This window comes from Heterodontus francisci, chromosome 19 (genome assembly GCF_036365525.1).
Source record: "Heterodontus francisci isolate sHetFra1 chromosome 19, sHetFra1.hap1, whole genome shotgun sequence".
Taxonomy (NCBI): domain Eukaryota; kingdom Metazoa; phylum Chordata; class Chondrichthyes; order Heterodontiformes; family Heterodontidae; genus Heterodontus; species Heterodontus francisci.
The window spans coordinates 78,869,153-78,895,019 of NC_090389.1; the positions used below are offsets into that span (position 1 = coordinate 78,869,153).

The 25,867-nt window shown below is 51.1% G+C and overlaps 3 protein-coding genes across 5 annotated transcripts in view; 1 reads left to right on the top strand and 2 right to left on the bottom strand.

Annotated features, from left to right (window-relative positions):
• Positions 1-25,867, top strand: part of LOC137380227 (ubiquitin-like modifier-activating enzyme 1) — a 360,351-nt gene that overhangs the window by 26,225 nt on the left and 308,259 nt on the right. The gene's annotated exons all lie outside the window — the stretch shown is intronic.
• Positions 162-8,297, bottom strand: LOC137380440 (trichohyalin-like). Its single transcript, XM_068052368.1, has 5 exons — positions 8,073-8,297; positions 7,565-7,701; positions 7,000-7,415; positions 6,415-6,813; positions 162-496 (listed from the first exon to the last, which is right to left on the bottom strand). The coding sequence occupies exons 1-5, from the start codon at positions 8,295-8,297 to the stop codon at positions 162-164; spliced, it is 1,512 nt and encodes a 503-aa protein (XP_067908469.1).
• LOC137380441 (RNA-binding protein 25-like) lies at positions 8,378-12,756 on the bottom strand (the record flags this gene model as incomplete). Its single annotated transcript, XM_068052369.1, has 4 exons — positions 12,632-12,756; positions 11,422-11,598; positions 8,675-8,855; positions 8,378-8,455 (listed from the first exon to the last, which is right to left on the bottom strand). Coding segments are annotated over exons 1-4 (561 nt in total), but the record flags the coding sequence as incomplete, so codon positions are not given.

Below are 25,867 nucleotides of genomic sequence, written 5' to 3' on the forward strand. Positions count from 1 at the left end.
GTCCCTCGCTCTCTCGTTCTCGTGTTTGCTCTCGTTCACTCTCTCTCGTTCGCTCTGGTTTTCTCTCTGGTTTTCTCTCGTTCTCATTCTCTGGTTTGCTCTCGCTCTCGCTCTCTCGTTCTCTCTCTCGTTCTCTCATTCTCTGGTTTGCTCTTGTTCTCTCACTCGCTGTCGTTCTCTGGTTCGCTTTCGTTCTCGCTTTCGTTCTCGCTTTCGTTCTCGCTTTCGTTCTCGCTTTCGTTCTCGCTCTCGGGTTTGCTCTCGTTCTCTCTCTCGCGCTCGTTCTCTCTCTCGCGCTCGTTCTCTCTCTCGCGCTCGTTCTCTCTCTCGCGCTCGTTCTCTCTCTCGCGCTCGTTCTCTCTCTCGCGCTCGTTCGCTCTCGCGCTCGTTCGCTCTCGCGCTCGTTCGCTCTCGCGCTCGTTCGCTCTCGCGCTCGTTCTCTCTCTCGCGCTCGTTCTCTCTCTCGCGCTCGTTCGCTCTCTCGCGCTCGTTCGCTCTCTCGCGCTCGTTCGCTCTCTCGCGCTCGTTCGCTCTCTCGCGCTCGTTCGCTCTCTCGCGCTCGTTCGCTCTCTCGCGCTCGTTCGCTCTCTCGCGCTCGTTCGCTCTCTCGCGCTCGTTCGCTCTCTCGCGCTCGTTCGCTCTCTCTCTCTCGTTCGCTCTCTCTCGTTCGCTCTCTCTCTCTCGTTCTCTTCTCTCGTTCTCTTCTCTCGTTCTCTTCTCTCGTTCTCTTCTCTCGTTCTCGTGTTTGCTCTCGCTCGCTCTCTCTCTCGTTCTCGTGTTTGCTCTCGCTCGCTCTCTCTCGTTCTCTCTCTCTCTCTCGTTCTCTCTCTCTCGTTCTCTCTGGTTTTCTCTCGTTCTCATTCACTGGTTTGCTCTCGTTCTCTCTCTCATTCTCGGGTTTGCTCTCGTTTGCTCGCTCTTGTTCTCTCTGGTTTTCTCTCGTTCTCTCTCGCTCTCGTTCTCTCGTTCTCTCTCTCGTTCTCTCGTTCTCTCTCTCGTTCTCGTGTTTGCTCTCGCTCGCTCTCTCTCTCTCTCTCTCGTTCTCTCTCTCGTTCTCTCGTTCTCTCTCTCGTTCTCGTGTTTGCTCTCGCTCGCTCTCTCTCTCTCTCTCTCGTTCTCTCTCTCTCTCTCGTTCTCTCTCTCTCGTTCTCTCTGGTTTTCTCTCGTTCTCATTCACTGGTTTGCTCTCGTTCTCTCTCTCATTCTCGGGTTTGCTCTCGTTTGCTCGCTCTTGTTCTCTCTGGTTTTCTCTCTGGTTCTCTCTCTCTCGTGTTCTCTCTCTCTCGTGTTCTCTCTCTCTCGTGTTCTCTCTCTCTCGTGTTCTCTCTCTCTCGTGTTCTCTCTCTCTCGTGTTCTCTCTCTCTCGTGTTCTCTCTCTCTCGTGTTCTCTCTCTCTCGTGTTCTCTCTCTCTCGTGTTCTCTCTGGTTTTCTCTCTCGTTCTCGTTCTCTGGTTTTCTCTCTGGTTCTCTCTCGCTCTCGTTCTCGGGTTTTCTCTCGTTCTCTGGTTTTCTCTCTCTCGTTCTCTCTCTCGTTCTCGGGTTTTCTCTCGTTCTCGGGTTTGTTCTCGTTCTCTCTCTGGTTCTCTCTCTGCTTTTCTCTCTGCTTTTCTCTCTGCTTTTCTCTCTGCTTTTCTCTCTGCTTTTCTCTCTGCTTCTCTCTCTGCTTCTCTCTCTGCTTCTCTCTCTGCTTCTCTCTCTGCTTCTCTCTCTGCTTTTCTCTTGTTCTCGTTCTCTGGTTTTCTCTCGCTCTCGTTCTCTGGTTTTCTCTCGCTCTCGTTCTCTGGTTTCATTCTCTGGTTTTCTCTCGGTCCCTCTCTGTCTCGGTCCCTCTCTGTCTCGGTCCCTCTCTGTCTCGGTCCCTCTCTGTCTCGGTCCCTCTCTGTCTCGGTCCCTCTCTGTCTCGGTCCCTCTCTGTCTCGGTCCCTCTCTGTCTCGGTCCCTCTCTGTCTCGGTCCCTCTCTGTCTCGGTCCCTCTCTCTCTCTGTGTCCCCCTCTCTCTCGTTCTCGTGTTTGCTCTCGTTCGCTCTGGTTTTCTCTCTGGTTTTCTCTCGTTCTCATTCTCTGGTGTGCTCTCGCTCTCTCGTTCTCTCTCTCGTTCTCTCATTCTCTGGTTTGCTCTTGTTCTCTCACTCGCTTTCGTTCTCTGGTTCGCTTTCGTTCTCGCTCTCGCTCTCGTTCTCTCTCTCGCTCTCGTTCTCTCTCTCGCTCTCGTTCTCTCTCTCGCGCTCGTTCTCTCTCTCGCGCTCGTTCTCTCTCTCGCGCTCGTTCTCTCGCTCGCGCTCGTTCGCTCGCTCGCTCTCTTTCGCTCGCTCTCGTTCTTTCGCTCGCTCTCGTTCTTTCGCTCGCTCTCTCTCTCGTTCTCTCTCTCGTTCTCTCTCTCGTTCTCTCTCTCGTTCTCTCTCTCGTTTTCTCTCTCGTTTTCTCACATTTTCGTTCTTGCGTTCTCGTTCTTACGTTCTCGTTCTCGGGTTCGCTCGCTCTCGTTCGCTTTCTCTTGTTCGCTCTCTCTCTCTCTCTCGTTCTCTCTCTCTCTCTCTCTCTCTCTCTCGTTCTCTCTCTCTCTCTCTTTCTGGTTTTCTCTCGTGTTCTCTCTCTCTCGTGTTCTCTCTCTCTCGTGTTCTCTCTCTCTCTCCTCTGGTTTTCTCACGTTCTCGTTCTCGGGTTCGCTCGCTCTCGTTCGCTTTCTCTCGTTCTCTCTCTCTCTCTCTCTCTCTCTCTCTCGTTCTCTCTCTCTCTCTCTTTCTGGTTTTCTCTCGTTCTCTCTCTCTCGTTCTCTCTCTCTCTCTCGTGTTCTCTCTCTCTCTCGTGTTCTCTCTCTCTCTCGTGTTCTCTCTCTCTCTCGTGTTCTCTCTCTCTCTCGTGTTCTCTCTCTCTCGTGTTCTCTCTCTCTCGTGTTCTCTCTCTCTCGTGTTCTCTCTCTCTCGTGTTCTCTCTCTCTCGTGTTCTCTCTCTCTCATTCTCTCTCTCTCTCATTCTCTCTCTCTCTCTCGTGTTCTCTCTCTCTCTCGTGTTCTCTCTCTCTCTCGTTCTCTCTCTCTCTCTCGTTCTCTCTGGTTTTCTCTCAGGTTTTCTCTCTCGTTCTCGTTCTCTGGTTCTCTCTCGCTCTCTGTCTCTCTCTCGTTCTCTCTCTCGTTCTCGGGTTTGTTCTCGTTCTCTCTCTCGTTCTCTCTCTCGTTCTCTCTCTCGTTCTCTCTCTCGTTCTCTCTCTCGTTCTCTCTCTCGCTCTCGTTCTCTCGCTCTCGTGCTCTCGCTCTCGTTCTCGCTCTCGTTCTCGCTCTCGTTCTCTCTCGCTCTCGTTCTCTGGTTTTCTCTCATTCTCTCTCGCTTTCATTCTCTGGTTTTCTCTCGGTCCCTCTCTCTCTCTCGGTCCCTCTCTCTCTCTCGGTCCCTCTCTCTCTCTCGGTCCCTCTCTCTCTCGTTCTCGTGTTTGCTCTCGTTCACTCTCTCTCGTTCGCTCTGGTTTTCTCTCTGGTTTTCTCTCGTTCTCATTCTCTGGTTTGCTCTCGCTCTCGCTCTCTCGTTCTCTCTCTCGTTCTCTCATTCTCTGGTTTGCTCTTGTTCTCTCACTCGCTTTCGTTCTCTGGTTCGCTTTCGTTCTCGCTCTCGCTCTCGTTCTCTCTCTCGCTCTCGCTCTTGGGTTTGCGCTCGTTCTCTCTCTCGCGCTCGTTCTCTCGCTCGCGCTCGTTCTCTCGCTCGCGCTCGTTCTCTCTCTCGCGCTCGTTCTCTCGCTCGCGCTCGTTCTCTCGCTCGCTCTCGTTCTCTCTCTCTCGTTCTCTCTGGTTTTCTCTCGTTCTCATTCACTGGTTTGCTCTCGTTCTCTCTCTCATTCTCGGGTTTGCTCTCGTTTGCTCGCTCTTGTTCTCTCTGGTTTTCTCTCTGGTTCTCTCTCTCTCGTGTTCTCTCTCTCTCGTGTTCTCTCTCTCTCGTGTTCTCTCTCTCTCGTGTTCTCTCTCTCTCGTGTTCTCTCTCTCTCGTGTTCTCTCTGGTTTTCTCTCTCGTTCTCGTTCTCTGGTTTTCTCTCTGGTTCTCTCTCGCTCTCGTTCTCGGGTTTTCTCTCGTTCTCGGGTTTTCTCTCGTTCTCTGGTTTTCTCTCTCTCGTTCTCTCTCTCGTTCTCGGGTTTTCTCTCGTTCTCGTTCTCGGGTTTGTTCTCGTTCTCTCTCTGGTTCTCTCTCTGGTTCTCTCTCTGGTTCTCTCTCTGCTTTTCTCTCTGCTTTTCTCTCTGCTTTTCTCTCTGCTTTTCTCTCTGCTTTTCTCTCTGCTTTTCTCTCTGCTTTTCTCTCTGCTTTTCTCTTGTTCTCGTTCTCTGGTTTTCTCTCGCTCTCGTTCTCTGGTTTTCTCTCGCTCTCGTTCTCTGGTTTCATTCTCTGGTTTTCTCTCGGTCCCTCTCTGTCTCGGTCCCTCTCTGTCTCGGTCCCTCTCTGTCTCGGTCCCTCTCTGTCTCGGTCCCTCTCTGTCTCGGTCCCTCTCTGTCTCGGTCCCTCTCTGTCTCGGTCCCTCTCTGTCTCGGTCCCTCTCTCTCTCTGTGTCCCCCTCTCTCTCGTTCTCGTGTTTGCTCTCGTTCGCTCTGGTTTTCTCTCTGGTTTTCTCTCGTTCTCATTCTCTGGTGTGCTCTCGCTCTCGCTCTCTCGTTCTCTCTCTCGTTCTCTCATTCTCTGGTTTGCTCTTGTTCTCTCACTCGCTTTCGTTCTCTGGTTCGCTTTCGTTCTCGTTCTCGTTCTCGCTCTCGCTCTCGTTCTCGCTCTCGCTCTCGTTCTCGCTCTCGCTCTCGTTCTCTCTCTCGCTCTCGTTCTCTCGCTCTCGTTCTCTCTCTCGCGCTCGTTCTCTCGCTCGCGCTCGCTCGCTCGCGCTCGCTCGCTCTCGTTCTTTCGCTCGCTCGCTCGCTCTCATTCGCTCGCTCTCGTTCTTTCGCTCGCTCTCGTTCTTTCGCTCGCTCTCGTTCTTTCGCTCGCTCTCGTTCTTTCGCTCGCTCTCGTTCTCTCTCTCGTTTTCTCTCTCGTTTTCTCACATTTTCGTTCTTGCGTTCTCGTTCTTACGTTCTCGTTCTCGGGTTCGCTCGCTCTCGTTCGCTTTCTCTCGTTCTCTCTCTCTCTCGTTCTCTCTCTCTCTCTCTCTCTCTCTCGTTCTCTCTCTCTCTCTCTTTCTGGTTTTCTCTCGTGTTCTCTCTCTCTCGTGTTCTCTCTCTCTCGTGTTCTCTCTCTCTCGTGTTCTCTCTCTCTCGTGTTCTCTCTCTCTCGTTCTCTCTCTCTCTCTCCTCTGGTTTTCTCACGTTCTCGTTCTCGGGTTCGCTCGCTCTCGTTCGCTTTCTCTCGTTCTCTCTCTCTCTCTCTCTCTCTCGTGTTCTCTCTCTCTCGTGTTCTCTCTCTCTCGTGTTCTCTCTCTCTCGTGTTCTCTCTCTCTCGTGTTCTCTCTCTCTCGTGTTCTCTCTCTCTCGTGTTCTCTCTCGTGTTCTCTCTCTCTCTCGTGTTCTCTCTCTCTCTCGTGTTCTCTCTCTCGCTCTCGCTCTCTCTCGTTCTCTCTGGTTTTCTCTCTGGTTTTCTCTCTGGTTTTCTCTCTGGTTTTCTCTCTGGTTTTCTCTCTGGTTTTCTCTCAGGTTTTCTCTCTCGTTCTCGTTCTCTGGTTCTCTCTCGCTCTCTGTCTCTCTCTCGTTCTCTCTCTCGTTCTCGGGTTTGTTCTCGTTCTCTCTCTCGTTCTCTCTCTCGTTCTCTCTCTCGTTCTCTCTCTCGTTCTCGCTCTCGTTCTCGCTCTCGTTCTCGCTCTCGCTCTCAGCTCTCGCTCTCGTTCTCGCTCTCGCTCTCGCTCTCGCTCTCGCTCTCGTTCTCGTTCTCGCTCTCGCTCTCGCTCTCGCTCTCGCTCTCGCTCTCGTTCTCGCTCTCGCTCTCGTTCTCGCTCTCTCTCTCGCTCTCGTTCTCTCTCGCTCTCGTTCTCTGGTTTTCTCTCATTCTCTCTCGCTTTCATTCTCTGGTTTTCTCTCGGTCCCTCTCTGTCTCGGTCCCTCTCTCTGTCTCTGTCCCTCTCTCTGTCTCTGTCCCTCTCTCTCTCTCGGTCCCTCTCTCTCTCTCGGTCCCTCTCTCTCTCTCGGTCCCTCTCTCTCTCTCGGTCCCTCTCTCTCTCGTTCTCGTGTTTGCTCTCGTTCACTCTCTCTCGTTCGCTCTGGTTTTCTCTCTGGTTTTCTCTCGTTCTCATTCTCTGGTTTGCTCTCGCTCTCTCGTTCTCTCGTTCTCTCATTCTCTGGTTTGCTCTTGTTCTCTCACTCGCTTTCGTTCTCTGGTTCGCTTTCGTTCTCGCTCTCGCTCTCGTTCTCTCTCTCGCTCTCGCTCTCGGGTTTGCGCTCGTTCTCTCTCTCGCGCTCGTTCTCTCTCTCGCGCTCGTTCTCTCTCTCGCGCTCGTTCTCTCGCTCGCGCTCGTTCTCTCGCTCGCGCTCGTTCTCTCGCTCGCGCTCGTTCTCTCTCTCGCTCGCGCTCGTTCGCGCTCTCGCTCGCGCTCGTTCTCGCGCTCGCGCTCGTTCTCGCGCTCTCGCTCGTTCTCGCGCTCTCGCTCGTTCTCGCGCTCTCGCTCGTTCTCGCGCTCTCGCTCGTTCTCGCGCTCTCGCTCGTTCTCGCGCTCTCGTTCGCTCGCTCTCGTTCGCTCGCTCTCGTTCGCTCGCTCTCTCTCTCTCGTTCTCTTCTCTCGTTCTCTTCTCTCGTTCTCTTCTCTCGTTCTCTTCTCTCCGTTCTCTTCTCTCCGTTCTCTTCTCTCCGTTCTCTTCTCTCCATTCTCTTCTCTCCATTCTCTCCTCTCGTTCTCTGGTTTTCTCTCTCTCTCGTTCTCTCGTTCTCGTTCTCGGGTTTGCTCTCTTTCTCCTCTCGTTCTCTTCTCTCTATTCTCTTCTCTATTCTCTTCTCTCTATTCTCTCTCTCGTTCTCGGGTTTGCTGTCGTTCGCTCGCTCTCGTTCTCTCTGGTTTTCTCTCTCGTTTCCTTTCGTTCTCGTTCTCTGGTTTGAAATCGTTCTCTCTCTCGCTCTCATTCTCTGGTTTGCTCTCATTCGCTCGCTTTCGTTCTCTAGTTCGCTTTTGTTCTCTTCGCTCTCGTTCTCGTTCACGGGTTTGCTCTCGTTCGCTCACTCTCGTTCGCGCTCTCTCGTTCTCTCTGGTTTGCTCTCGTTCTCTCTCTCGTTCTCGGGTTTGCTCGCGTTCTCTCGCTCGCATTCTTTCGCTCGCTCTGCCTCGTTCTTTCGCTCGCTCGCTCTGGTTTGCTCTCGTTCTCTGGTTTGCTCTCGTTCTCTGGTTTGCTCTCGTTCTCTGGTTTGCTCTCGTTCTCTGGTTTGCTCTCTCTCTCGTTCTCTCGTTCTTTCGTTCTCTCGTTCTTTCGTTCTCTCGTTCTCTCGTTCTTTCGTTCTCTCGTTCTCTCGTTCTTTCGTTCTCTCGTTCTCTCGTTCTTTCGTTCTCTCGTTCTCTCGTTCTCTCGTTCTCTCGTTCTCTCGTTCTCTCGTTCTTTCGTTCTCTCTTGCTCTCTCGTTTTCTCTCTCGTTTTCTCTCGTTTTCGTTCTTGCATACTCGTTCTCTCGCTCGCGTTCTCTCGCTCACTCTGCCTCGTTCTTTCGCTCGCTCGCTCTCGTTTGCTCTCGTTCTCTGGTTCTCTCTCTTTCGTTCTCTCTCTCTCGTTCTCTCTCTCTCTCTTGTTCTCTCTCTCTCTCTCGTTCTCTCTCTCTCTCTCGTTCTCTCTCTCTCTCTCGATCTCTCTCTCTCTCTTGATCTCTCTCTCTCTGCTCTGGTTTTCTCTCGTTCTCTCTCTCTCTCTCTTCTCTGGTTTTCTCTCGTTCTCTTTCGCTCTCGGTCTCTCGTTCTCGTTCTCGGGTTCGCTCGCTCTCGTTCGCTTTCTCTCGTTTTCTCTCGTTCTCTGAATTTCTCTCGTTCTCTCTGTCTCGTTCTCTCGTTCTCTCTCTCTCTCTCTCTCTCGTTCTCTCTCTCTCTCTCTCTCTCGTTCTCTCTCTCTCTCTCTCTCTCTCTCGTTCTCTCTCTCTCTCTCTCTCTCGTTCTCTCTCTCTCGTTCTCTCTCTCTCGTTCTCTCTGGTTTTCTCTCGTTCTCATTCACTGGTTTGCTCTCGTTCTCTCTCTCGTTCTCGGGTTTGCTCTCGTTTGCTCGCTCTTGTTCTCTCTGGTTTTCTCTCGTTCTCTCGCTCTCGTTCTCTCGCTCTCGTTCTCTCTCTCTCGTTCTCTTCTCTCGTTCTCTTCTCTCGTTCTCTTCTCTCGTTCTCTTCTCTCGTTCTCTTCTCTCGTTCTCTTCTCTCGTTCTCTTCTCTCGTTCTCTTCTCTCCATTCTCTCCTCTCGTTCTCTGGTTTTCTCTCTCTCTCGTTCTCGTTCTCGGGTTTGCTCTCTTTCTCCTCTCGTTCTCTTCTCTCTATTCTCTTCTCTATTCTCTTCTCTCTATTCTCTCTCTCGTTCTCGGGTTTGCTCTCGTTCACTCGCTCTCGTTCTCTCTGGTTTTCTCTCTCGTTTCCTTTCGTTCTCGTTCTCTGGTTTGAAATCGTTCTCTCTCTCGCTCTCATTCTCTGGTTTGCTCTCATTCGCTCGCTTTCGTTCTCTAGTTCGCTTTTGTTCTCTTCGCTCTCGTTCTCGTTCACGGGTTTGCTCTCGTTCGCTCACTCTCGTTCGCGCTCTCTCGTTCTCTCTGGTTTGCTCTCGTTCTCTCTCACGTTCTCGGGTTTGCTCGCGTTCTCTCGCTTGCATTCTTTCGCTCGCTCTGCCTCGTTCTTTCGCTCGCTCGCTCTGGTTTGCTCTCGTTCTCTGGTTTGCTCTCGTTCTCTGGTTTGCTCTCGTTCTCTGGTTTGCTCTCTCTCTCGTTCTTTCGTTCTCTCATTCTTTCGTTCTCCCATTCTTTCGTTCTCTCATTCTTTCGTTCTCTCATTCTTTCGTTCTCTCATTCTTTCGTTCTCTCTTGCTCTCTCGCTTTCTCTCTCGTTTTCTCTCGTTTTCGTTCTTGCATTCTCGTTCTCTCGCTCGCGTTCTCTCGCTCGCTCTGCCTCGTTCTTTCGCTCGCTCGCTCTCGTTTGCTCTCGTTCTCTGGTTCTCTCTCTTTCGTTCTCTCTCTCTCGTTCTCTCTCTCTCTCTTGTTCTCTCTCTCTCGTTCTCTCTCTCTCTCTCGTTCTCTCTCTCTCTCTCGTTCTCTCTCTCTCTCTTGTTCTCTCTCTCTCTGTTCTCTGGTTTTCTCTCGTTCTCTCTCTCTCTCTCTTCTCTGGTTTTCTCTCGTTCTCTTTCACTTTCGGTCTCTCGTTCTCGTTCTCGGGTTCGCTCGCTCTCGTTCGCTTTCTCTTGTTTTCTCTCGTTCTCTGAATTTCTCTCGTTCTCTCTCTCTCTCTCTCGTTCTCTCTCTCTCTCTCTCTCGTTCTCTCTCTCTCTCTCTCTCGTTCTCTCTCTCTCGTTCTCTCTGGTTTTCTCTCGTTCTCATTCACTGGTTTGCTCTCGTTCTCTCTCTCGTTCTCGGGTTTGCTCTCGTTTGCTCGCTCTTGTTCTCTCTGGTTTTCTCTCGTTCTCTCGCTCTCGTTCTCTCTCGCTCTCGTTCTCTCTCTCGCTCTCGTTCTCTCTCTCTCTCTCGTTCTCTCTCTCTCTCTCGTTCTCTCTCTCTCTCTCGTTCTCTCTCTCTCTCTCGTTCTCGTTCTCTGGTTTTCTCTCTGGTTCTCTCTCGCTCTCGTTCTCTGGTTTTCTCTCGTTCTCTGGTTTTCTCTCGTTCTCTGGTTTTCTCTCGTTCTCTGGTTTTCTCTCGTTCTCTGGTTTTCTCTCGTTCTCTGGTTTTCTCTCGTTCTCTGGTTTTCTCTCTCTCGTTCTCTCTCACTCGTTCTCGGGTTTTCTCTCGTTCTCGTTCTCGGGTTTGTTCTCGTTCTCTCTCGTTCTCTCTCGTTCTCTCTCTGGTTTTCTCTTGTTCTCGTTCTCTGGTTTTCTCTCACTCTCGTTCTCTGGTTTTCTCTCACTCTCGTTCTCTGGTTTTCTCTCGTTCTCTCTCGCTTTCATTCTCTGGTTTTCTCTCGGTCCCTCTCTGTCTCGGTCCCTCTCTGTCTCGGTCCCTCTCTGTCTCGGTCCCTCTCTGTCTCGGTCCCTCTCTGTCTAGGTCCCTCTCTGTCTCGGTCCCTCTCTGTCTCGGTCCCTCTCTGTCTCGGTCCCTCTCTCTCTCGGTCCCTCTCTCTCTCGGTCCCTCTCTCTCTCGGTCCCTCTCTCTCTCGGTCCCTCGTTCTCTCTGTCCCTCGTTCTCTCTCTCTCTCTCTCGTTCTCTCCTTGTCTCGTTCTCGTGTTTGCTCTCGTTCTCATTCTCTGGTTTGCTCTCGCTCTCGCTCTCGCTCTCGCTCTCTCGCTCTCGCTCTCTCTCTCGCTCTCTCTCTCGCTCTCTCTCTCGCTCTCTCTCTCGCTCTCTCTCTCGCTCTCTCTCTCGCTCTCTCTCTCGCTCTCTCTCTCTCTCGCTCTCTCTCTCGCTCTCTCTCTCGCTCTCTCTCCCGCTCTCTCTCCCGTTCTCTCTCTCGTTCTCTCGCTCTCTCTCTCGTTCTCTCTCTCTCTCTCTCGCGCTCTCTCTCGCTCTCTCTCGCTCGTTCTCTCCTTGTCTCGTTCTCGTGTTTGCTCTCGTTCTCATTCTCTGGTTTGCTCTCGCTCTCTCGCTCTCTCGCTCTCGTTCTTGGGTTTGCTCTCGTTCTCTCTCTCGTTCTCTCTCTCGTTCTCTCTCTCGTTCTCTCTCTCGTTCTCTCTCTCGCTCTCTCTCTCGCTCTCTCTCTCTCTCGCTCTCTCTCTCGTTCTCTCGCTCGTTCTCTCGCTCGTTCTCTCGCTCGTTCTCTCGCTCGCTCTCGTTCGCTCGCTTGCTTTCGTTCTTTCGCTCGCTTGCTTTCGTTCTTTCGCTCGCTTGCTTTCGTTCTTTCGCTCGCTCTCTCGTTCTTTCGCTCGCTCTCATTTTCTCTTGTTCTCTCTCGCTCTCGTTCTCTTCTCTCGTTCTCTTCTCTCGTTCTCTTCTCTCGTTCTCTTCTCTCTGTTCTCTTCTCTCTGTTCTCTTCTCTCTGTTCTCTTCTCTCTGTTCTCTTCTCTCTATTCTCTCCTCTCGTTCTCTGGTTTTCTCTCTCTCTCGTTCTCTCGTTCTCGTTCTCGGGTTTGCTCTCTTTCTCTTCTCCCGTTCTCTTCTCTCTATTCTCTTCTCTATTCTCTTCTCTCTATTCTCTCCTCTCGTTCTCTCTCTCGTTCTCATTCTCGGGTTTGCTCTCGTTCGCTCGCTCTCGTTCTCTCTGGTTTTCTCTCATTCTCATTCTCTGGTTTGCTCTCGTTCGCTCGCTCTCATTCTCTCTGGTTTTCTCTCATTCTCATTCTCTGGTTTGCTCTCGTTCTCTCTCGCTCTCGTTCTCTCTCTCGTTCTCTCGTTCTCTCTCTCGTTCTCGTGTTTGCTCTCGCTCGCTCTCTCTCGTTCTCTCTGGTTTTCTCTCGTTTCCTTTCGTTCTCGTTCTCTGGTTTTCTCTCGTTCTCTCTCGCTCTCATTCTCTGGTTTGCTCTCATTCGCTCGCTTTCGTTCTCTAGTTCGCTTTCGTTCTCTTCGCTCTCGTTCTCGCTCTCGTTCTCGTTCTCGGGTTTGCTCTCGTTCGCTCGCTCTCGTTCGCTCGCTCTCGTTCGCTCGCTCTCGTTCGCTCGCTCTCGTTCTCTCTGGTTTTCTCTCGTTCTCATTCTCTGGTTTGCACTCGTTCTCTCTCTCGTTCTCGCGTTTGCTCGTTCGCACGCTCTCGTTCTCTCTGGTTTTCTCTCGTTCTCATTCTCTGGTTTGCACTCGTTCTCTCTCGTTCTCGGGTTTGCTCTCGTTCGCTCGCTCGCTCTCGTTCGCTCGCTCTCGTTCTCTCTGGTTTTCTCTCGTTCTCATTCTCTGGTTTGCACTCGTTCTCTCTCTCGTTCGCTCGCTCGCTCTCGTTCGCTCGCTCGCTCTCGTTCGCTCGCTCTCGTTCGCTCGCTCTCGTTCGCTCGCTCTCGTTCGCTCTCGTTCGCTCTCGTCTGCTCTCGTTCGCTCTCGTCTGCTCTCGTTCGCTCTCGTCTGCTCTCGTTCGCTCGCTCTCGTTCTTTCGCTCGCTCGCTCTCGTTCTTTCGCTCGCTCTCTCTCATTCTCTCGCTCTCTCTCGTTCTCTCGTTCTCTGGTTTTCTCTCGTTCTCTGGTTTTCTCTCGCTCTCGCTCTCGCATTCTCTCGCTCTCGTTCTCTCTCTCGCTCTCGGGTTTGCTCTCGTTCTCTCGCCCGCTCTCGGGTTTGCTCTCGTTCTCTCGCCCGCTCTCATTCTCTCGCTCGCTCTCGTTCTTTTGCTCGCTCGCTCTCGTTCTTTTGCTCGCTCGCTCTCGTTCTTTTGCTCGCTCGCTCTCGTTCTTTTGCTCGCTCGCTCTCGTTCTTTTGCTCGCTTGCTCTCGTTCTTTCGCTCGCTCTCTCTCGTTCTCTTCTCTCTGTTCTCTTCTCTCGTTCTCTTCTCTCTGTTCTCTTCTCTCTGTTCTCTTCTCTCTGTTCTCTTCTCTCTGTTCTCTTCTCTCTACTCTCTCTCCTCACGTTCTCTGGTTTTCTCTCTCTCTCGTTCTCTCTCTCGTTCTCGTTCTCGGGTTTGCTCTCGTTTGCTCGCTCTCGTTCTCTCTGGTTTTCTCTCATTCTCATTCTCTGGTTTGCTCTCGTTCTCTCTGGTTTTCTCTCTCGTTTTCTTTCGTTCTCGTTCTCTGGTTTGCTCTCGTTCTCGCGTTCGCTCGCTCGCATTCTTTCGCTCGCTCTGCATCGTTCTTTCGCTCGCTCTGCATCGTTCTTTCGCTCGCTTGCTCTCGTTTGCTCTCGTTCCCTGGTTTGCTCTCTCTCGTTCTCTCTCTCTCTCGTTCTCTCTCTCTCTCGTTCTCTCTCTCTCTCGTTCTCTCTCTCTCTCGTTCTCTCTCTCGTTTTCGTTCTCGCGTTCTCGTTCTCTCGCTCGCGTTCTCTTGCTCGCGTTCTTTCGCTCGCTCTGCCTCGTTCTTTCGCTTGCTCACTCTCGTTTGCTCTCGTTCTCTGGTTCTCTCTCCCTGGTTCTCTCTCTCTCTCTCTCGTTCTCTCTCTCTCTCTCGGTCTCTGGTTTTCTCTCGTTCTCTCTCGCTCTCGGTCTCTGGTTTTCTCTCGTTCTCTCTCTCGTTCTCGGGTTCGCTCGCTCTCGTTCTCTCTGGTTTTCTCTCGTTCTCATTCTCTGGTTTGCACTCATTCTCTCTCTCGTTCTCGGGTTTGCTCTCGTTTGCTCGTTCGCTCGCTCTCGTTCTCTCTGGTTTTCTCTCGTTCTCATTCTCTGGTTTGCTCTCGCTCTCGCTCTCTCGTTCTCTCTCTTGTTCTCGGGTTTGCTCTCGTTTGCTCGTTCGCTCGCTCTCGTTCTCTCTGGTTTTCTCTCGTTCTCATTCTCTGGTTCGCTCTCGCTCTCTGGTTTTGCTCTCGGTCTCTCGCTCTCATTCTCTGGTTTTCTCTCGGTCTCTCTCGTTCTCGTTCTCTGCTTTTCTCTCGGTCTCTCTCGTTCTCGTTCTCTGCTTTTCTCTCGGTCTCTCTCGTTCTCGTTCTCTGCTTTTCTCTCGGTCTCTCTCGTTCTCTGGTTTTCTCTCGGTCACTCTCGCTCTCATTCTCTGGTTTTCTCTCTCGCTCTCGTTCTCTGGTTTTCTCTCTCGCTCTCGTTCTCTGGTTTTCTCTCTCGCTCTCGTTCTCTGGTTTTCTCTCTCGCTCTCGTTCTCTGGTTTTCTCTCTCGCTCTCGTTCTCTGGTTTTCTCTCTCGCTCTCGTTCTCTGGTTTTCTCTCTCGCTCTCGCTCGTTCTCTGGTTTTCTCTCTCGCTCTCGCTCGTTCTCTGGTTTTCTCTCTCGCTCTCTCTCGTTCTCTGGTTTTCTCTCTCGCTCTCTCTCGTTCTCTGGTTTTCTCTCTCGCTCTCTCTCGTTCTCTGGTTTTCTCTCTCGCTCTCTCTCGTTCTCTGGTTTTCTCTCTCGCTCTCTCTCGTTCTCTGGTTTTCTCTCTCGCTCTCTCTCGTTCTCTGGTTTTCTCTCTCGCTCTCTCTCGTTCTCTCGTTTTGCTCTCGGCTCTCTCGTTCTCGTTCTCTCGTTTTGCTCTCGGTCTCTCTCGTTCTCGTTCTCTGGTTTTCTCTCGGTCTCTCTCGCTCTCGTTCTCTGGTTTTCTCTCTCGCTCTCGTTCTCTGGTTTTCTCTCTCGCTCTCGTTCTCTGGTTTTCTCTCGTTCTCTCGTTTTCTCTCGTTCTCTCGTTTTGCTCTCGGTCTCTCTCGTTCTCTGGTTTTCTCTCGGTCTCTCTCGTTCTCGTTCTCTGGTTTTCTCTCGGTCTCTCTCGTTCTCGTCCTCTGGTTTTCTCTCGGTCTCTCTCGCTCTCGTTCTCTGGTTTTCTCTCGGTCACTCTCGCTTTCGTTCTCTGGTTTTCTCTCGTTCTCTCTCACTCGTTCTCTGGTTTTCTCTCTCGCTCTCATTCTCTGGTTTTCTCTCATTCGCTCGCTTTCGTTCTCTAGTTCGCTTTCGTTCTCTTCGCTCTCGTTCTCGGGTTTGCTCTCTTTCTCTTCTCCCGTTCTCTTCTCTCTATTCTCTTCTCTCTATTCTCTCCTCTCGTTCTCTCTCTCGTTCTCATTCTCGGGTTTGCTCTCGTTCGCTCGCTCTCGTTCTCTCTGGTTTTCTCTCATTCTCATTCTCTGGTTTGCTCTCGTTCGCTCGCTCTCATTCTCTCTGGTTTTCTCTCATTCTCATTCTCTGGTTTGCTCTCGTTCTCTCTCGCTCTCGTTCTCTCTCTCGTTCTCTCGTTCTCTCTCTCGTTCTCGTGTTTGCTCTCGCTCGCTCTCTCTCGTTCTCTCTGGTTTTCTCTCGTTTCCTTTCGTTCTCGTTCTCTGGTTTGAAATCGTTCTCTCTCGCTCTCATTCTCTGGTTTGCTCTCATTCGCTCGCTTTCGTTCTCTAGTTCGCTTTCGTTCTCTTCGCTCTCGTTCTCGTTCTCGGGTTTGCTCTCGTTCGCTCGCTCTCGTTCGCTCGCTCTCGTTCGCTCGCTCTCGTTCGCTCGCTCTCCTTCTCTCTGGTTTTCTCTCGTTCTCATTCTCTGGTTTGCACTCGTTCTCTCTCTCGTTCTCGCGTATGCTCGTTCGCACGCTCTCGTTCTCTCTGGTTTTCTCTCGTTCTCATTCTCTGGTTTGCACTCGTTCTCTCTCGTTCTCGGGTTTGCTCTCGTTCGCTCGCTCGCTCTCGTTCGCTCGCTCTCGTTCTCTCTGGTTTTCTCTCGTTCTCATTCTCTGGTTTGCACTCGTTCTCTCTCTCGTTCGCTCGCTCGCTCTCGTTCGCTCGCTCGCTCTCGTTCGCTCGCTCTCGTTCGCTCTCGTCTGCTCTCGTTCGCTCTCGTCTGCTCTCGTTCGCTCGCTCTCGTTCTTTCGCTCGCTCGCTCTCGTTCTTTCGCTCGCTCGCTCTCGTTCTTTCGCTCGCTCGCTCTCGTTCTTTCGCTCGCTCGCTCTCGTCTGCTCTCGTTCGCTCTCGTCTGCTCTCGTTCGCTCTCTCTCATTCTCTCGCTCTCTCTCGTTCTCTCGTTCTCTCTCTCTCTCGTTCTCTGGTTTTCTCTCGTTCTCTGGTTTTCTCTCGCTCTCGCTCTCGCATTCTCTCGCTCTCGTTCTCTCTCTCGCTCTCGGGTTTGCTCTCGTTCTCTCGCCCGCTCTCGGGTTTGCTCTCGTTCTCTCGCCCGCTCTCGTTCTCTCGCCCGCTCTCATTCTCTCGCTCGCTCTCGTTCTTTTGCTCGCTCGCTCTCGTTCTTTTGCTCGCTCGCTCTCATTCTTTCGCTCGCTCGCTCTCGTTCTTTCGCTCGTTCTCTTCTCTCGTTCTCTTCTCTCGTTCTCTTCTCTCGTTCTCTTCTCTCGTTCTCTTCTCTCTGTTCTCTTCTCTCTGTTCTCTTCTCTCTGTTCTCTTCTCTCTACTCTCTTCTCTCTACTCTCTTCTCTCTACTCTCTTCTCTCTACTCTCTCTCCTCACGTTCTCTGGTTTTCTCTCTCTCTCGTTCTCTCTCTCGTTCTCGTTCTCTGGTTTGCTCTCGTTCTCGCGTTCGCTCGCTCGCATTCTTTCGCTCGCTCTGCATCGTTCTTTCGCTCGCTCTGCATCGTTCTTTCGCTCGCTTGCTCTCGTTCCCTGGTTTGCTCTCTCTCGTTCTCTCTCTCTCTCGTTCTCTCTCTCTCTCGTTCTCTCTCTCTCTCGTTCTCTCTCTCTCTCGTTCTCTCTCTCTCTCGTTCTCTCTCTCTCTCGTTCTCGCGTTCTCGTTTTCGTTCTCGCGTTCTCGTTCTCTCGCTCGCGTTCTCTTGCTCGCGTTCTCTCGCTCGCTCTGCCTCGTTCTTTCGCTCGCTCTGCCTCGTTCTTTCGCTTGCTCGCTCGTTTGCTCTCGTTCTCTGGTTCTCTCTCCCTGGTTCTCTCTCTCTCTCTCTCGTTCTCTCTCTCTCTCTCGGTCTCTGGTTTTCTCTCGTTCTCTCTCGCTCTCGGTCTCTGGTTTTCTCTCGTTCTCTCTCTCGTTCTCGGGTTCGCTCGCTCTCGTTCTCTCTGGTTTTCTCTCGTTCTCATTCTCTGGTTTGCTCTCGCTCTCGCTCTCTCGTTCTCTCTCTTGTTCTCGGGTTTGCTCTCGTTTGCTCGTTCGCTCGCTCTCGTTCTCTCTGGTTTTCTCTCGTTCTCATTCTCTGGTTCGCTCTCGCTCTCTGGTTTTGCTCTCGGTCTCTCGCTCTCATTCTCTGGTTTTCTCTCGGTCTCTCTCGTTCTCGTTCTCTGCTTTTCTCTCGGTCTCTCTCGTTCTCGTTCTCTGCTTTTCTCTCGGTCTCTCTCGTTCTCGTTCTCTGCTTTTCTCTCGGTCTCTCTCGTTCTCTGGTTTTCTCTCGGTCACTCTCGCTCTCATTCTCTGGTTTTCTCTCTCGCTCTCGTTCTCTGGTTTTCTCTCTCGCTCTCGTTCTCTGGTTTTCTCTCTCGCTCTCGTTCTCTGGTTTTCTCTCTCGCTCTCGTTCTCTGGTTTTCTCTCTCGCTCTCGTTCTCTGGTTTTCTCTCTCGCTCTCGTTCTCTGGTTTTCTCTCTCGCTCTCGTTCTCTGGTTTTCTCTCTCGCTCTCTCTCGTTCTCTGGTTTTCTCTCTCGCTCTCTCTCGTTCTCTGGTTTTCTCTCTCGCTCTCTCTCGTTCTCTGGTTTTCTCTCTCGCTCTCTCTCGTTCTCTGGTTTTCTCTCTCGCTCTCTCTCGTTCTCTGGTTTTCTCTCTCGCTCTCTCTCGTTCTCTCGTTTTCTCTCTCGCTCTCTCTCGTTCTCTCGTTTTGCTCTCGGCTCTCTCGTTCTCGTTCTCTCGTTTTGCTCTCGGCTCTCTCGTTCTCGTTCTCTCGTTTTGCTCTCGGTCTCTCTCGTTCTCGTTCTCTGGTTTTCTCTCGGTCTCTCTCGCTCTCGTTCTCTGGTTTTCTCTCGGTCTCTCTCGCTCTCGTTCTCTGGTTTTCTCTCGGTCTCTCTCGCTCTCGTTCTCTGGTTTTCTCTCGGTCTCTCTCGCTCTCGTTCTCTGGTTTTCTCTCGGTCTCTCTCACTCGTTCTCTGGTTTTCTCTCTCGCTCTCGTTCTCTGGTTTTCTCTCTCGCTCTCGTTCTCTGGTTTTCTCTCTCGCTCTCGTTCTCTGGTTTTCTCTCTCGCTCTCGTTCTCTGGTTTTCTCTCGTTCTCTCTCGTTCTCTGGTTTTCTCTCGTTCTCTATCGTTCTCTGGTTTTCTCTCTCGCTCTCGTTCTCTGGTTTTCTCTCTCGCTCTCGTTCTCTGGTTTTCTCTCTCGCTCTCGTTCTCTGGTTTTCTCTCTCGCTCTCGTTCTCTGGTTTTCTCTCTCGCTCTCGTTCTCTGGTTTTCTCTCTCGCTTTCGTTCTCTGGTTTTCTCTCTCGCTCTCGTTCTCTCGTTCTCTGGTTTTCTCTCGTTCTCTGGTTTTCTCTCTCGCTCTCGTTCTCTGGTTTTCTCTCTCGCTCTCGTTCTCTGGTTTTCTCTCTCGCTCTCGTTCTCTGGTTTTCTCTCTCGCTCTCGTTCTCTGGTTTTCTCTCTCGCTTTCGTTCTCTGGTTTTCTCTCTCGCTCTCGTTCTCTCGTTCTCTGGTTTTCTCTCGTTTTCTCTCGTTCTCTCTCTCGTTCTCTCTCTCGTTTTCTCTCTCGTTTTCTCTCTCGTTTTCTCTCTCGTTTTCTCTCTCGCTCTCGTTCTCTGGTTTTCTCTCTCGCTCTCGTTCTCTCTCGTTTTCTCTCTCGCTCTCGTTCTCTGGTTTTCTCTCTCGCTCTCGTTCTCTGGTTTTCTCTCGTTCTCTCTCGCTCTCGTTCTCTGGTTTTCTCTCGTTCTCTCTCGTTCTCTCGTTCTCATTCTCGGGTTTGCTCACGCTCTCTCGTACTCTCTCGTTTTCTCTCTCGTTTTCTCTCTCGTTTTCTCTCTCGTTTTCTCTCTCGTTTTCTCTCTCGTTTTCTCTCTCGTTTTCTCTCTCGTTTTCTCTCTCGTTTTCTCTCTCGTTTTCTCTCTCGTTTTCTCTCTCGTTCGCTCTGGTTTGCTCTCGTTCTCTCGTTCTCATTCTCGGGTTTGCTCGCGCGCTCTCATTCTCTGGTTCTCTCTCGTTCTCTGGTTTTCTCTCGTTCTCTCTCGCTCTCTGGTTTTTTCTCTCGTTCTCTCTGGTTTTTTCTCTCGTTCTCTCTGGTTTTTTCTCTCGTTCTCTCTGGTTTTTTCTCTCGTTCTCTCTGGTTTTCTCTCTCGTTCTCTCTGGTTTTCTCTCTCGTTCTCTCTGGTTTTCTCTCTCGTTCTCTCTGGTTTTCTCTCTGGTTTTCTCTCTCGTTCTCTCTGGTTTTCTCTCTCGTTCTCTCTCTCGTTCTCTCTCTCGTTCTCTCTCTCGTTCTCTCTCTCGTTCTCTCTCTCGTTCTCTCTCTCGTTCTCTCTCTCGTTCTCTCTCTCGTTCTCTCTGGTTTTCTCTCTCGTTCTCATTCTCTGGTTTGCTCTCGTTCACTCTGGTTTTCTCTCTCGTTCTCTCTGGTTTTCTCTCTCGTTCTCATTCTCTGGTTTGCTCTCGTTCACTCTGGTCTTCTCTCTTGTTCTCTAGTTTTCTCTCTCGTTCGCTCTGGTTTTCTCTCTCGTTTTCTTTCGTTCTCGTTCTCTGGTTTTCTCTCTCGTTCGCTCTGGTTTTCTCTCGTTCTCGTTCTCTGGTTTTCTCTCTCGTTCGCTCTGGTTTTCTCTCGTTCTCATTCTCTGGTTTGCTCTCGTTCTCTCTGGTTTTCTCTCTCGTTCTCATTCTCTGGTTTGCTCTCGTTCTCTCTGGTTTTCTCTCTGGTTTTCTCTCTCGTTCTCATTCTCTGGTTTGCTCTCGCTCTCGCTCTCTCGTTCTCTCTCTTGTTCTCGGGTTTGCTCTCGTTTGCTCGTTCGCTCGCTCTCGTTCTCTCTGGTTTTCTCTCGTTCTCATTCTCTGGTTCGCTCTCGCTCTCTGGTTTTGCTCTCGGTCTCTCGCTCTCGCTCTCTGGTTTTGCTCTCGGTCTCTCGCTCTCATTCTCTGGTTTTCTCTCGGTCTCTCTCGTTCTCGTTCTCTGCTTTTCTCTCGGTCTCTCTCGTTCTCGTTCTCTGCTTTTCTCTCGGTCTCTCTCGTTCTCGTTCTCTGCTTTTCTCTCGGTCTCTCTCGTTCTCTGGTTTTCTCTCGGTCACTCTCGCTCTCATTCTCTGGTTTTCTCTCTCGCTCTCGTTCTCTGGTTTTCTCTCTCGCTCTCGTTCTCTGGTTTTCTCTCTCGCTCTCGTTCTCTGGTTTTCTCTCTCGCTCGCGTTCTCTGGTTTTCTCTCTCGTTCTCTGGTTTTCTCTCTCGTTCTCGTTCTCTGGTTTTCTCTCTCGCTCTCGTTCTCTGGTTTTCTCTCTCGCTCTCGTTCTCTGGTTTTCTCTCTCGCTCTCGTTCTCTGGTTTTCTCTCTCGCTCTCGTTCTCTGGTTTTCTCTCTCGCTCTCGTTCTCTGGTTTTCTCTCTCGCTCTCGTTCTCTGGTTTTCTCTCTCGCTCTCTCTCGTTCTCTGGTTTTCTCTCTCGCTCTCTCTCGTTCTCTGGTTTTCTCTCTCGCTCTCTCTCGTTCTCTGGTTTTCTCTCTCGCTCTCTCTCGTTCTCTGGTTTTCTCTCTCGCTCTCTCTCGTTCTCTGGTTTTCTCTCTCGCTCTCTCTCGTTCTCTGGTTTTGCTCTCGGCTCTCTCGTTCTCGTTCTCTCGTTTTGCTCTCGGTCTCTCTCGTTCTCGTTCTCTGGTTTTCTCTCGGTCTCTCTCGCTCTCGTTCTCTGGTTTTCTCTCGGTCTCTCTCGCTCTCGTTCTCTGGTTTTCTCTCGGTCTCTCTCGCTCTCGTTCTCTGGTTTTCTCTCTGTCTCTCTCGCTCTCGTTCTCTGGTTTTCTCTCGGTCTCTCTCGCTCTCGTTCTCTGGTTTTCTCTCGGTCTCTCTCGCTCGTTCTCTGGTTTTCTCTCTCGCTCTCGTTCTCTGGTTTTCTCTCTCGCTCTCGTTCTCTGGTTTTCTCTCTCGCTCTCGTTCTCTGGTTTTTTCTCTCGCTCTCGTTCTCTGGTTTTCTCTCGTTCTCTCTCGCTCTCGTTCTCTGGTTTTCTCTCGTTCTCTCTCGCTCTCGTTCTCTCGTTTTGCTCTCGGTCTCTCTCGTTCTCGTTCTCTGGTTTTCTCTCGGTCTCTCTCGTTCTCGTTCTCTGGTTTTCTCTCGGTCTCTCTCGCTCTCGTTCTCTGGTTTTCTCTCGGTCACTCTCGCTTTCGTTCTCTGGTTTTCTCTCGTTCTCTCTCACTCGTTCTCTGGTTTTCTCTCTCGCTCTCGTTCTCTGGTTTTCTCTCGCTCTCGTTCTCTGGTTTTCTCTCTCGCTCTCGTTCTCTGGTTTTCTCTCTCGCTCTCGTTCTCTGGTTTTCTCTCTCGCTCTCGTTCTCTGGTTTTCTCTCTCGCTCGCGTTCTCTGGTTTTCTCTCTCGTTCTCTGGTTTTCTCTCTCGTTCTCGTTCTCTGGTTTTCTCTCTCGCTCTCGTTCTCTGGTTTTCTCTCTCGCTCTCGTTCTCTGGTTTTCTCTCTCGCTCTCGTTCTCTGGTTTTCTCTCTCGCTCTCGTTCTCTGGTTTTCTCTCTCGCTCTCGTTCTCTGGTTTTCTCTCTCGCTCTCGTTCTCTGGTTTTCTCTCTCGCTCTCTCTCGTTCTCTGGTTTTCTCTCTCGCTCTCTCTCGTTCTCTGGTTTTCTCTCTCGCTCTCTCTCGTTCTCTGGTTTTCTCTCTCGCTCTCTCTCGTTCTCTGGTTTTCTCTCTCGCTCTCTCTCGTTCTCTGGTTTTCTCTCTCGCTCTCTCTCGTTCTCTGGTTTTGCTCTCGGCTCTCTCGTTCTCGTTCTCTCGTTTTGCTCTCGGTCTCTCTCGTTCTCGTTCTCTGGTTTTCTCTCGGTCTCTCTCGCTCTCGTTCTCTGGTTTTCTCTCGGTCTCTCTCGCTCTCGTTCTCTGGTTTTCTCTCGGTCTCTCTCGCTCTCGTTCTCTGGTTTTCTCTCTGTCTCTCTCGCTCTCGTTCTCTGGTTTTCTCTCGGTCTCTCTCGCTCTCGTTCTCTGGTTTTCTCTCGGTCTCTCTCGCTCGTTCTCTGGTTTTCTCTCTCGCTCTCGTTCTCTGGTTTTCTCTCTCGCTCTCGTTCTCTGGTTTTCTCTCTCGCTCTCGTTCTCTGGTTTTCTCTCTCGCTCTCGTTCTCTGGTTTTCTCTCGTTCTCTCTCGCTCTCGTTCTCTGGTTTTCTCTCGTTCTCTCTCGCTCTCGTTCTCTCGTTTTGCTCTCGGTCTCTCTCGTTCTCGTTCTCTGGTTTTCTCTCGGTCTCTCTCGTTCTCGTTCTCTGGTTTTCTCTCGGTCTCTCTCGCTCTCGTTCTCTGGTTTTCTCTCGGTCACTCTCGCTTTCGTTCTCTGGTTTTCTCTCGTTCTCTCTCACTCGTTCTCTGGTTTTCTCTCTCGCTCTCGTTCTCTGGTTTTCTCTCGCTCTCGTTCTCTGGTTTTCTCTCTCGCTCTCGTTCTCTGGTTTTCTCTCTCGCTCTCGTTCTCTGGTTTTCTCTCTCGCTCTCGTTCTCTGGTTTTCTCTCTCGCTCTCGTTCTCTGGTTTTCTCTCTCGCTCTCGTTCTCTGGTTTTCTCTCTCGCTCTCGTTCTCTGGTTTTCTCTCTCGCTCTCGTTCTCTGGTTTTCTCTCTCGCTCTCGTTCTCTGGTTTTCTCTCTCGCTCTCGTTCTCTGGTTTTCTCTCTCGCTCTCGTTCTCTGGTTTTCTCTCTCGCTCTCGTTCTCTGGTTTTCTCTCTCGCTCTCGTTCTCTGGTTTTCTCTCTCGCTCTCGTTCTCTGGTTTTCTCTTTCTCTCTCGCTCTCGTTCTCTGGTTTTCTGGTTTTCTCTCGTTTTCTCTCGTTTTCTCTCTCGTTTTCTCTCTGGTTTTCTCTCTCGCTCTCGTTCTCTGGTTTTCTCTCTCGCTCTCGTTCTCTGGTTTTCTCTCTCGCTCTCGTTCTCTGGTTTTCTCTCTCGTTCTCGTTCTCTGGTTTTCTCTCTCGCTCTCGTTCTCTGGTTTTCTCTCTCGCTCTCGTTCTCTGGTTTTCTCTCGTTCTCTCTCGCTCTCGTTCTCTGGTTTTCTCTCGTTCTCTCTCGTTCTCTCGTTCTCATTCTCGGGTTTGCTCACGCTCTCTCGTACTCTCTCGTACTCTCTCGTTTTCTCTCTCGTTTTCTCTCTCGTTTTCTCTCTCGTTTTCTCTCTCGTTTTCTCTCTCGTTTTCTCTCTCGTTTTCTCTCTCGTTTTCTCTCTCGTTCGCTCTGGTTTGCTCTCGTTCTCTCGTTCTCATTCTCGGGTTTGCTCGCGCGCTCTCATTCTCTGGTTCTCTCTCGTTCTCTGGTTTTCTCTCGTTCTCTCTCGTTCTCTCTGGTTTTTTCTCTCGTTCTCTCTGGTTTTTTCTCTCGTTCTCTCTGGTTTTTTCTCTCGTTCTCTCTGGTTTTTTCTCTCGTTCTCTCTGGTTTTCTCTCTCGTTCTCTCTGGTTCTCTCTCTCGTTCTCTCTCTCGTTCTCTCTCTCGTTCTCTCTCTCGTTCTCATTCTCTGGTTTGCTCTCGTTCACTCTGGTTTTCTCTCTCGTTCTCTCTGGTTTTCTCTCTCGTTCTCATTCTCTGGTTTGCTCTCGTTCACTCTGGTCTTCTCTCTTGTTCTCTAGTTTTCTCTCTCGTTCGCTCTGGTTTTCTCTCTCGTTTTCTTTCGTTCTCGTTCTCTGGTTTTCTCTCTCGTTCGCTCTGGTTTTCTCTCGTTCTCGTTCTCTGGTTTTCTCTCTCGTTCGCTCTGGTTTGCTCTCGTTCTCTCTGGTTTTCTCTCTCGTTCTCTCTGGTTTTCTCTCTGGTTTTCTCTCTCGTTCTCATTCTCTGGTTTGCTCTCGCTCTCGCTCTCTCGTTCTCTCTCTTGTTCTCGGGTTTGCTCTCGTTTGCTCGTTCGCTCGCTCTCGTTCTCTCTGGTTTTCTCTCGTTCTCATTCTCTGGTTCGCTCTCGCTCTCTGGTTTTGCTCTCGGTCTCTCGCTCTCATTCTCTGGTTTTCTCTCGGTCTCTCTCGTTCTCGTTCTCTGCTTTTCTCTCGGTCTCTCTCGTTCTCGTTCTCTGCTTTTCTCTCGGTCTCTCTCGTTCTCGTTCTCTGCTTTTCTCTCGGTCTCTCTCGTTCTCTGGTTTTCTCTCGGTCACTCTCGCTCTCATTCTCTGGTTTTCTCTCTCGCTCTCGTTCTCTGGTTTTCTCTCTCGCTCTCGTTCTCTGGTTTTCTCTCTCGCTCTCGTTCTCTGGTTTTCTCTCTCGCTCTCGTTCTCTGGTTTTCTCTCTCGCTCTCGTTCTCTGGTTTTCTCTCTCGCTCTCGTTCTCTGGTTTTCTCTCTCGCTCTCGTTCTCTGGTTTTCTCTCTCGCTCTCGTTCTCTGGTTTTCTCTCTCGCTCTCGTTCTCTGGTTTTCTCTCTCGCTCTCGTTCTCTGGTTTTCTCTCTCGCTCTCGTTCTCTGGTTTTCTCTCTCGCTCTCGTTCTCTGGTTTTCTCTCTCGCTCTCTCTCGTTCTCTGGTTTTCTCTCTCGCTCTCTCTCGTTCTCTGGTTTTCTCTCTCGCTCTCTCTCGTTCTCTGGTTTTCTCTCTCGCTCTCTCTCGTTCTCTGGTTTTCTCTCTCGCTCTCTCTCGTTCTCTCGTTTTGCTCTCGGCTCTCTCGTTCTCGTTCTCTCGTTTTGCTCTCGGTCTCTCTCGTTCTCGTTCTCTGGTTTTCTCTCGGTCTCTCTCGCTCTCGTTCTCTGGTTTTCTCTCGGTCTCTCTCGCTCTCGTTCTCTGGTTTTCTCTCGGTCTCTCTCGCTCTCGTTCTCTGGTTTTCTCTCGGTCTCTCTCGCTCTCGTTCTCTGGTTTTCTCTCGGTCTCTCTCGCTCTCATTCTCTGGTTTTCTCTCGGTCTCTCTCGCTCTCGTTCTCTGGTTTTCTCTCGGTCTCTCTCACTCGTTCTCTGGTTTTCTCTCTCGCTCTCGTTCTCTGGTTTTCTCTCTCGCTCTCGTTCTCTGGTTTTCTCTCTCGCTCTCGTTCTCTGGTTTTCTCTCTCGCTCTCGTTCTCTGGTTTTCTCTCTCGCTCTCGTTCTCTGGTTTTCTCTCGTTCTCTCTCGCTCTCGTTCTCTGGTTTTCTCTCGTTCTCTCTCGCTCTCGTTCTCTCGTTTTGCTCTCGGTCTCTCTCGTTCTCGTTCTCTGGTTTTCTCTCGGTCTCTCTCGTTCTCGTTCTCTGGTTTTCTCTCGGTCTCTCTCGTTCTCGTTCTCTGGTTTTCTCTCGGTCTCTCTCGCTTTCGTTCTCTGGTTTTCTCTCGTTCTCTCTCACTCGTTCTCTGGTTTTCTCTCTCGCTCTCGTTCTCTGGTTTTCTCTCTCGCTCTCGTTCTCTGGTTTTCTCTCTCGCTCTCGTTCTCTGGTTTTCTCTCTCGCTCTCGTTCTCTGGTTTTCTCTCGCTCTCGTTCTCTGGTTTTCTCTCTCGCTCTCGTTCTCTGGTTTTCTCTCTCGCTCTCGTTCTCTGGTTTTCTCTCTCGCTCTCGTTCTCTGGTTTTCTCTCTCGCTCTCGTTCTCTGGTTTTCTCTCTCGCTCTCGTTCTCTGGTTTTCTCTCTCGCTCTCGTTCTCTGGTTTTCTCTCTCGCTTTCGTTCTCTGGTTTTCTCTCTCGCTCTCGTTCTCTCGTTCTCTGGTTTTCTCTCGTTTTCTCTCGTTCTCTGGTTTTCTCTCGTTTTCTCTCGTTCTCTGGTTTTCTCTCTCGCTCTCGTTCTCTGGTTTTCTCTCTCGCTCTCGTTCTCTGGTTTTCTCTCGTTCTCTCTCGCTCTCGTTCTCTGGTTTTCTCTCGGTCTCTCTCGCTCTCGTTCTCTCGTTTTGCTCTCGGTCTCTCTCGTTCTCGTTCTCTGGTTTTCTCTCGGTCTCTCTCGTTCTCGTTCTCTGGTTTTCTCTCGGTCTCTCTCGCTCTCGTTCTCTGGTTTTCTCTCGGTCACTCTCGCTTTCGTTCTCTGGTTTTCTCTCGTTCTCTCTCACTCGTTCTCTGGTTTTCTCTCTCGCTCTCGTTCTCTGGTTTTCTCTCTCGCTCTCGTTCTCTGGTTTTCTCTCTCGCTCTCGTTCTCTGGTTTTCTCTCTCGCTCTCGTTCTCTGGTTTTCTCTCTCGCTCTCGTTCTCTGGTTTTCTCTCTCGCTCTCGTTCTCTGGTTTTCTCTCTCGCTCTCGTTCTCTGGTTTTCTCTCTCGCTTTCGTTCTCTGGTTTTCTCTCTCGCTCTCGTTCTCTCGTTCTCTGGTTTTCTCTCGCTCTCGTTCTCTGGTTTTCTCCCTCGCTCTCTGGTTTTCTCTCTCGCTCTCGTTCTCTGGTTTTCTCTCTCGCTCTCGTTCTCTGGTTTTCTCTCTCGCTCTCGTTCTCTGGTTTTCTCTCTCGCTTTCGTTCTCTGGT